The 11,137-nt window shown below is 25.6% G+C and overlaps 1 protein-coding gene across 1 annotated transcript; it reads right to left on the bottom strand.

The window, feature by feature from the left end:
- On the bottom strand, positions 1 to 928 carry LOC119069569 (coiled-coil domain-containing protein 112-like). Its single transcript, XM_037173649.1, has 2 exons — positions 202 to 928; positions 1 to 144 (listed from the first exon to the last, which is right to left on the bottom strand). The coding sequence occupies exons 1-2, from the start codon at positions 854 to 856 to the stop codon at positions 35 to 37; spliced, it is 765 nt and encodes a 254-aa protein (XP_037029544.1). The 5' UTR covers positions 857 to 928; the 3' UTR covers positions 1 to 34.
- Positions 929 to 11,137: the final 10,209 nt, after the last annotated feature.

The raw sequence follows: 11,137 nt of genomic DNA, 5'->3' as shown, positions 1-11,137 counted from the left end.
GAAAATTACATCGGATCAATCGATCAATAAAACTCTATCCTTGTGAATCTTTCCAGTTTTTGATGGCTGCTTTTTTCTTCTCCTTTAGTTCCACGTACTTGATGTACCATTGATTGTGCTTCTTTACATCCTCTTCAGTTTTACCTAGTGGAACATATTATCAAAACTAATTATAAAATGCGAGCAACCAAATTAGCAAACCTTCGGTTATATGTTTGATGGACATAACAATTTGATCAATATTGTCTTTGTATTTCGTCCTCAATTTTAAAAACAAAAAATGCTCTTCATCATTCCAGCCACCGGTGTGACCATTGTTAGCCACAAGAAAATCATCAAATTTTCTAATATCGACATTATCTTCCTTATCGATTGGTTTCATTAGTCCTGCACGGCTACTATACGCGACATTCGGACAAATTTTTATTGTCTCATTTAGTAAATGATTCTCTGGTAGAACGGTTGTCTCCAGCACACAAAATTCGTTCTTAAGGCGACTGAGTTGGTTGATATTATTTCGAAAAGCATTACGAATTGTTTGGTCAATCAAAACAATCCGGTCTCGATACTCCTTCGTTTGATATTGGTGTATGCTGTCCGAACTTTCGATAATATCTTGAAATTCTGATACCGTCGAAGTTACGTTTTCCAACTCACTTCTTAAATTCAATTTGAAAGCAGGAATTCGATTTTTCAACTCGTCTTGCAAATGATTTATTTCTGCAATTGTTGCCATGTCTTCCACACTTAAATCGGTCATTTGGATGGGCAACTGTGCTGATTCCAAGTATTTTTGATGAGATTTTAATTTAACGAGTTCACACACTATTGAAGAAAGTTTAGCTTTGGTCGACATAATTGAAAAGAATTCAATGAACCAACTATACCATTGCAAAGACAATTGAAGTGTTATGAAAGTGAAGGGAGTCGGAATGATGGAGTCGTCATGGTAATTTACAAAATATTAGGACAACAACATATGGTTTATGTTTCACATGAAGCACTAACGGTCACCATGGAAAATTTAGTAAACAAGAGCAATGTTTTTGATATTATTGACCGTATGTTTTTGGTTTAGACTTTTGGTTTGGAGATAGACGTATTCACAACTTGTGTTGCTGTTGGATGGTGTGTGTTTTCCCACTATTCTCATTCAAATCTCGGTGGTTATTTACCTCGCCTTTATTCGAATCAATTTCCAACTGAGAACTTTATTATTTTCTGAGTAAGGATACAGTGAGCGAATAGGTTCTATGATGGTTTGTCCTAGATGGTTTGTATTAAGGTTCAAAAGACCTGGTTTAAGATTTTCCTTTTCGTTCCGAAAATGTGGCCAACGCGCAGTTTTTTTTTACCCACTTTTACATCGCACCGATAAAAACAAGGCATCAGAACAGTCGGAGCGTTTGCTGCGACTGAGCCCCGTACGATCCGTAAACCTATTTTGCCCTATAGACCTTCATTCTTCCGTTATCAAAATGCTTCCGTAATCCTATTGCGTACTTGACATTATTGTCTATTTTTGCAAATTAACTGTATGTGCTCATCTTTGAAATTGCGCTTAGCGCAATTACAAAAGCCCGTACTTCTCAAGTATAAAACAAAAGTTTACGATGTAATTTTCGGAATCCAATTTTCTTTCGGTATTGAATTATCTGTCAAACGAAACAAAAAGTAGCAAAGTTTGATGAAATATTATCGATTTATGAGCAAAAACCACATAGGGCCACAAAGCGGTCTTAGTCGAAGGAAATTTGAAACTTTTTTCACCACGTTCTCTTTATAATCAATTACCTTCCATAAAAAACTAAATCTAGCAAAATCGGTTGAGACTTACTCGATTTATGTGCAAAAAACACTTAGGGCCGAGTATCGACCTTTGAGCCCTCCCAACAAGCCCACGTTGCATCTTACCCAAAAACAATGTTCAGCAACTTTGTTCTACTCGTCAATACCTTTCATTTAATATATCACAAGCAGCTATTGCGTGTGTATTTCGGTAGATATCGTCGAAAGACCTAATTTAAACGTTGAATTTCATTGTTTGGAAAATAATTAATTTAAACGTCGAATTTCATCGTTTGGAAAATAATTAATTTAAATGTCGAATTTCATCGTTTGGAAAATAATTAATTTAAACGTCGAAATTCATCGTTTGGAAAATAATTAATTTAAACGTCGAATTTCATCATTTGGAAAATAATTAATTTAAACGTCGAATTTCATCGTTTGGAAAATAATTAATTTAAACGTCGAATTTCATCGTTTGGAAAATAATTAATTTAAACGTCGAATTTCATCGTTTGTAAAATAATTAATTTAAACGTCGAATTTCATCGTTTGGAAAATAATTAATTTAAACGTCGAATTTCATCGTTTGGAAAATAATTAATTTAAACGTCGAATTTCATCGTTTGGAAAATAATTAACTTAAACTTCGAATTTCATCGTTTGGAAAATAATTAATTTAAACGTCGAATTTCATCGTTTGGAAAATAATTAATTTAAACGTCGAATTTCATCGTTTGGAAAATAATTAATTTAAACGTCGAATTTCATCGTTTGGAAAATAATAAACTTAAACTTCGAATTTCATCGTTTGGAAAATAATTAATTTAAACGTCGAATTTCATCGTTTGGAATAATTAATTTAAACGTCGAGTTTCATCGTTTGGAAAATAATTAATTTAAACGTCGAATTTCATCGTTTGGAAAATAATTAATTTAAACGTTGAATTTCATCGTTTGGAAAATAATTAATTTAAAACGTCGAAATTCATCGTTTGGAAAATAATTAATTTAAAAGTCGAATTTCATCGTTTGGAAAATAATTAATTTAAACGTCCGAATTTTCATCGTTTGGAAAATAATTAATTTAAACGTCGAATTTCATTCGTTTGGAAAATAATTAATTTAAACGTTGAAATTCATCGTTTGGAAAATAATTAATTTAAACGTCGAATTTCATCGTTTGGAAAATAATTAATTTAAACCGTTGAAATTCATCGTTTGGAAAATAATTAATTTAAACGTCGAATTTCATCGTTTGGAAAATAATTAATTTAAACGTTGAAATTCATCGTTTGGAAAATAATTAATTTAAACGTCGAATTTCATCGTTTGGAAAATAATTAATTTAAACGTCGAATTTCATCGTTTGGAAAAATAATTAAAAAAAAAAAAAAAAAAAAATTTAAAAAATTAATTTAAACGTCGAATTTCATCATTTGGAAAATAATTAACTTAAACGTCTCGAAAATTCATCGATTTGGGAAAATAATTAATTTAAACGTCGAATTTCATCGTTTGGAAAATAATAATTTAAACGTCGAATTTCATCGTTTGGAAAATAATTAATTTAAACGTGAATTTCATCGTTTGGAAAATAATTAATTTAAAACGTCGAATTCATCGTTTGGAAAATAATTAATTAAACGTCGAATTTCATCGTTTGGAAAAATAATTAAACAATTCACTTGGAAAAATAATTAAATCGATTATGGAAAATAATTAATTTAAAGTCGAATTTCATCGTTTAAAATTAATTAATTTAAACGTCGAATTTCATCGTTGGAAATAATTAACTTAAACTTTCCGGAATTTCATCGTTTGGAAAATAATTAATTTAAACGTCGAAGTTTCATCGTTTGGAAAATAATTAATTTTAAAGTCGAATTTCATCGTTGAATAATTATTTAACGTTGAATTTCATCGTTTGGATTTGGAAAATCATCGGAATAATTTAAACGTCGAATTCATCGTTTGGAAAATAATTAATTTAAACGTCGAATTCATCGTTTGGAAAATAATTAATTTAACGTCTTTCCGGAAATAATTAATAAACGTTTTCGGAAAATAATTAATTTAAACGTTCGAATTTCATCGTTTGGAAATATAATTAAACCATTTGTAATTTTAAACTGTCGAATTTCATCGTTTTGGAAAATAATTAATTTAAACGTCGAATTTCATCGTTTGGAAAATAATTAATTTAAAACGTCGAAATTTCATCGTTTGGAAAATAATTAATTTAAACGTCGAATTCATCGTTTGGAAAATAATTAATTTAAACGTCGAATTTCATCGTTTGGAAAATAATTAATTTAAAAGTCGAATTTCATCGTTTGAAATAATTAATTTAAACGTCGAATTTCATCGTTTGAAAATATTATAATTGAATTTATCGTTTGAAAATAAAAAAACGTTAATTCATCGTTGGAAAATAATTAATTAAACGTCGAATTTCATCGTTTGGAAAATTAATTAATTTAAACGTCATCGGAATATTTACGACTCGTTTTGGAAAATAATTAATTTAAACGTTGAAATTCATCGTTTTGGAAAATAATTAATTTCTAAACGTTCGAATTTCATCGTTTGGAAAATAATTAATTTAAACGTTGAAATTCATCGTTTGGAAAATAATTAATTTAAACGTCGAATTTCATCGTTTGGAAAATAATTAATTTAAACGTTGAAATTCATCGTTTGGAAAATAATTAATTTAAACGTCGAATTTCATCGTTTGGAAAATAATTAATTTAAACGTCGAATTTCATCGTTGGAAAATAATTAATTTAAACGTTGAATTCATCGTTTGGAAAATAATTAATTTAAACGTTGAAATTCATCGTTTGGCAAAATAAATTATTATTTAAACGTCTGAATTTCATCCGTTGGAAAATAATTAACTTAAACTCGAATTTCATCGTTTGGAAAATAATTAATTTAAACGTTGAAATTCATCGTTTGGAAAATAATTAATTTAAACGTCGAATTTCATCGTTTGGAAAATAATTAATTTAAACGTCGAATTTCATCGTTTGGAAAATAATTAATTTAAACGTTGAAATTCATCGTTTGGAAAATAATTAATTTAAACGTCGAATTTCATTCGTTTTGGAAAAATAATTAATTTAAACGTTGAAATTCATCGTTTGGAAAATAATTAATTTAAACGTCGAATTTCATCGTTTGGAAAATAATTAATTTAAACGTCGATTTCATTTTGGAAAATAATTAATTAAACGTTTCATCGTTTGGAAAATAATTAATTTAAACGTTGAATTTCATCGTTTGGAAAAATAATTAATTTTAAACGTCGAATTTCATCGTTTGCGAAAATAATTAACTTTAAACGTTCGAAATTTCATCGTTTGGAAAATAATTAATTTAAACGTCGAATTTCATCGTTTGGAAAATAATTAATTTAAACGTCGAATTTCATCGTTTGAAAATAATTAATTAAACTTGAATTTCTCGTTTGGAAAAATAATAATTTAAACGTTGAAATTCATCGTTTTGGACAAATTAAATTAATTTAAACGTCGAATTTCATCGTTTGAAAATAATTAATTTGAAACGTTGAAATTCATTGTTTGGAAAATAATTAATTTAAACGTCGAATTTCATCGTTTGGAAAATAAATTAATTTAAACGTCGAATTTCATCGTTTGGAAATAATTATTTAACGTTGAAATTCATCGTTTGGAAAATAATTAATTTAAACGGTTCGAAATTTCATTCTGTTTGGTAAAATAATTAATTAAACGTCGAATTTCATCGGTTTTGGGAAAATAATTAATTTAAACGTGAAATTTCATCGTTTGGAAAATAATTAATTTAACCGTTTCGGAAATAATTCATTTCGTTTGGAAATATTCAATTAATTAATTTAAACGTCGAATTTCATCGTTTGGAAAATAATTAATTTAAACGTTTCGAATATTAACATCTGTTGGAAAATAATTAATTTAAACGTGAATTTCATCGTTTGGAAAATAATTAATTTAAACGTCGAATTTCATCGTTTGGAAAATAATTAATTTAAACGTCGAATTTCATCGTTTGGAAAATAATTAATTTAAACGTTGAATTTCATCGTTTGGAAAATAATTAATTTAAACGTCGAATTTCATCGTTTGGAAAATAATTAATTTAAACGTCGAATTTCATCGTTTGGAAAATAATTAATTTAAACGTCGAATTTCATCGTTTGGAAAATAATTAATTTAAACGTTGAATTTCATCGTTTGGAAAATAATTAATTTAAACGTCGAATTTCATCGTTTGGAAAATAATTAATTTAAACGTCGAATTTCATCGTTTGGAAAATAATTAATTTAAACGTCGAATTTCATCGTTTGGAAAATAATTAATTTAAACGTCGAATTTCATCGTTTGGAAAATAATTAATTTAAACGTTGAATTTCATCGTTTGGAAAATAATTAATTTAAACGTCGAATTTCATCGTTTGGAAAATAATTAATTTAAACGTCGAATTTCATCGTTTGGAAAATAATTAATTTAAACGTCGAATTTCATCGTTTGGAAAATAATTAATTTAAACGTCGAATTTCATCGTTTGGAAAATAATTAATTTAAACGTCGAATTTCATCGTTTGGAAAATAATTAATTTAAACGTCGAATTTCATCGTTTGGAAAATAATTAATTTAAACGTCGAATTTCATCGTTTGGAAAATAATTAATTTAAACGTTGAATTTCATCGTTTGGAAAATAATTAATTTAAACGTTGAATTTCATCGTTTGGAAAATAATTAATTTAAACGTCGAATTTCATCGTTTGAAAATAATTAATTTAATTAATTTCATCGATTTCGTTTGAAAAATAATTAATTTAAGTCGAATTTCATCGTTTGAAAATAATTAATTTAAACTCGAATTTCATCGTTTGGAAAATAATTAATTTAAACGTCGAATTTCATCGTTTGAAAATAATTAATTTAAACGTTGAATTTCATCGTTTGGAAAATAATTAATTTAAACGTCGAATTTCATCGTTTGGAAAATAATTAATTTAAACGTCGAATTTCATCGTTTGGAAAATAATTAATTTAAACGTCGAATTTCATCGTTTGGAAAATAATTAATTTAAACGTCGAATTTCATCGTTTGGAAAATAATTAATTTAAACGTCGAATTTCATCGTTTGGAAAATAATTAATTTAAACGTTGAATTTCATCGTTTGGAAAATAATTAATTTAAACGTCGAATTTCATCGTTTGGAAAATAATTAATTTAAACGTCGAATTTCATCGTTTGGAAAATAATTAATTTAAACGTCGAATTTCATCGTTTGGAAAATAATTAATTTAAACGTCGAATTTCATCGTTTGGAAAATAATTAATTTAAACGTCGAATTTCATCGTTTGGAAAATAATTAATTTAAACGTCGAATTTCATCGTTTGGAAAATAATTAATTTAAACGTCGAATTTCATCGTTTGGAAAATAATTAATTTAAACGTCGAATTTCATCGTTTGGAAAATAATTAATTTAAACGTTGAATTTCATCGTTTGGAAAATAATTAATTTAAACGTCGAATTTCATCGTTTGGAAAATAATTAATTTAAACGTTGAATTTCATCGTTTGGAAAATAATTAATTTAAACGTCGAATTTCATCGTTTGGAAAATAATTAATTTAAACGTTGAATTTCATCGTTTGGAAAATAATTAATTTAAACGTCGAATTTCATCGTTTGGAAAATAATTAATTTAAACGTTGAATTTCATCGTTTGGAAAATAATTAATTTAAACGTCGAATTTCATCGTTTGGAAAATAATTAATTTAAACGTCGAATTTCATCGTTTGGAAAATAATTAATTTAAACGTTGAATTTCATCGTTTGGAAAATAATTAATTTAAACGTCGAATTTCATCGTTTGGAAAATAATTAATTTAAACGTCGAATTTCATCGTTTGGAAAATAATTAATTTAAACGTTGAATTTCATCGTTTGGAAAATAATTAATTTAAACGTCGAATTTCATCGTTTGGAAAATAATTAATTTAAACGTTGAATTTCATCGTTTGGAAAATAATTAATTTAAACGTCGAATTTCATCGTTTGGAAAATAATTAATTTAAACGTTGAATTTCATCGTTTGGAAAATAATTAATTTAAACGTTGAATTTCATCGTTTGGAAAATAATTAATTTAAACGTCGAATTTCATCGTTTGGAAAATAATTAATTTAAACGTTGAATTTCATCGTTTGGAAAATAATTAATTTAAACGTCGAATTTCATCGTTTGGAAAATAATTAATTTAAACGTCGAATTTCATCGTTTGGAAAATAATTAATTTAAACGTTGAATTTCATCGTTTGGAAAATAATTAATTTAAACGTCGAATTTCATCGTTTGGAAAATAATTAATTTAAACGTCGAATTTCATCGTTTGGAAAATAATTAATTTAAACGTCGAATTTCATCGTTTGGAAAATAATTAATTTAAACGTTGAATTTCATCGTTTGGAAAATAATTAATTTAAACGTCGAATTTCATCGTTTGGAAAATAATTAATTTAAACGTCGAATTTCATCGTTTGGAAAATAATTAATTTAAACGTTGAATTTCATCGTTTGGAAAATAATTAATTTAAACGTCGAATTTCATCGTTTGGAAAATAATTAATTTAAACGTCGAATTTCATCGTTTGGAAAATAATTAATTTAAACGTTGAATTTCATCGTTTGGAAAATAATTAATTTAAACGTCGAATTTCATCGTTTGGAAAATAATTAATTTAAACGTTGCGAATTTCATCGTTTGGAAAATAATTAATTTAAACGTCGAATTTCATCGTTTGGAAAATAATTAATTTAAACGTTGAATTTCATCGTTTGGAAAATAATTAATTTAAACGTCGAATTTCATCGTTTGGAAAATAATTAATTTAAACGTTGAATTTCATCGTTTGGAAAATAATTAATTTAAACGTTGAATTTCATCGTTTGGAAAATAATTAATTTAAACGTCGAATTTCATCGTTTGGAAAATAATTAATTTTCGAATTCATCGTTAAATTAATTTTCGTTTTGAAAAATATATATATTCGAATTCAATTTCATCGTTTGAAAATAATTAATTTAAACGTCGAATTTCATCGTTTGGAAAATAATTAATTTAAACGTCGAATTTCATCGTTTGGAAAATAATTAATTTAAACGTTGAATTTCATCGTTTGGAAAATAATTAATTTAAACGTTGAATTTCATCGTTTGGAAAATAATTAATTTAAACGTCGAATTTCATCGTTTGGAAAATAATTAATTTAAACGTTGAATTTCATCGTTTGGAAAATAATTAATTTAAACGTCGAATTTCATCGTTTGGAAAATAATTAATTTAAACGTCGAATTTCATCGTTTGGAAAATAATTAATTTAAACGTTGAATTTCATCGTTTGGAAAATAATTAATTTAAACGTCGAATTTCATCGTTTGGAAAATAATTAATTTAAACGTCGAATTTCATCGTTTGGAAAATAATTAATTTAAACGTCGAATTTCATCGTTTGGAAAATAATTAATTTAAACGTTGAATTTCATCGTTTGGAAAATAATTAATTTAAACGTCGAATTTCATCGTTTGGAAAATAATTAATTTAAACGTCGAATTTCATCGTTTGGAAAATAATTAATTTAAACGTCGAATTTCATCGTTTGGAAAATAATTAATTTAAACGTTGAATTTCATCGTTTGGAAAATAATTAATTTAAACGTCGAATTTCATCGTTTGGAAAATAATTAATTTAAACGTCGAATTTCATCGTTTGGAAAATAATTAATTTAAACGTCGAATTTCATCGTTTGGAAAATAATTAATTTAAACGTTGAATTTCATCGTTTGGAAAATAATTAATTTAAACGTCGAATTTCATCGTTTGGAAAATAATTAATTTAAACGTCGAATTTCATCGTTTGGAAAATAATTAATTTAAACGTCGAATTTCATCGTTTGGAAAATAATTAATTTAAACGTTGAATTTCATCGTTTGGAAAATAATTAATTTAAACGTCGAATTTCATCGTTTGGAAAATAATTAATTTAAACGTCGAATTTCATCGTTTGGAAAATAATTAATTTAAACGTCGAATTTCATCGTTTGGAAAATAATTAATTTAAACGTCGAATTTCATCGTTTGGAAAATAATTAATTTAAACGTCGAATTTCATCGTTTGGAAAATAATTAATTTAAACGTCGAATTTCATCGTTTGGAAAATAATTAATTTAAACGTTGAATTTCATCGTTTGGAAAATAATTAATTTAAACGTCGAATTTCATCGTTTGGAAAATAATTAATTTAAACGTCGAATTTCATCGTTTGGAAAATAATTAATTTAAACGTTGAATTTCATCGTTTGGAAAATAATTAATTTAAACGTCGAATTTCATCGTTTGGAAAATAATTAATTTAAACGTTGAATTTCATCGTTTGGAAAATAATTAATTTAAACGTCGAATTTCATCGTTTGGAAAATAATTAATTTAAACGTTGAATTTCATCGTTTGGAAAATAATTAATTTAAACGTCGAATTTCATCGTTTGGAAAATAATTAATTTAAACGTTGAATTTCATCGTTTGGAAAATAATTAATTTAAACGTCGAATTTCATCGTTTGGAAAATAATTAATTTAAACGTCGAATTTCATCGTTTGGAAAATAATTAATTTAAACGTCGAATTTCATCGTTTGGAAAATAATTAATTTAAACGTCGAATTTCATCGTTTGGAAAATAATTAATTTAAACGTCGAATTTCATCGTTTGGAAAATAATTAATTTAAACGTCGAATTTCATCGTTTGGAAAATAATTAATTTAAACGTCGAATTTCATCGTTTGGAAAATAATTAATTTAAACGTCGAATTTCATCGTTTGGAAAATAATTAATTTAAACGTCGAATTTCATCGTTTGGAAAATAATTAATTTAAACGTCGAATTTCATCGTTTGGAAAATAATTAATTTAAACGTCGAATTTCATCGTTTGGAAAATAATTAATTTAAACGTCGAATTTCATCGTTTGGAAAATAATTAATTTAAACGTCGAATTTCATCGTTTGGAAAATAATTAATTTAAACGTTGAATTTCATCGTTTGGAAAATAATTAATTTAAACGTTGAATTTCATCGTTTGGAAAATAATTAATTTAAACGTCGAATTTCATCGTTTGGAAAAAATTATTAATTTTAAGTTGAATTTATCGTTTGGAAAATAATTAATTTAAACGTGAATTTCATCGTTTGAAAATAATTAATTTAAACGTCGAATTTCATCGTTTGGAAAATAATTAATTTAAACGTCGAATTTC

The sequence above is a fragment of the Bradysia coprophila genome, assembly GCF_014529535.1.
Source record: "Bradysia coprophila strain Holo2 chromosome X unlocalized genomic scaffold, BU_Bcop_v1 contig_371, whole genome shotgun sequence".
In the NCBI taxonomy this organism is placed as follows: Eukaryota; Metazoa; Arthropoda; class Insecta; order Diptera; family Sciaridae; genus Bradysia; species Bradysia coprophila.
This window is presented reverse-complemented; position numbering and strand designations above follow the sequence as displayed.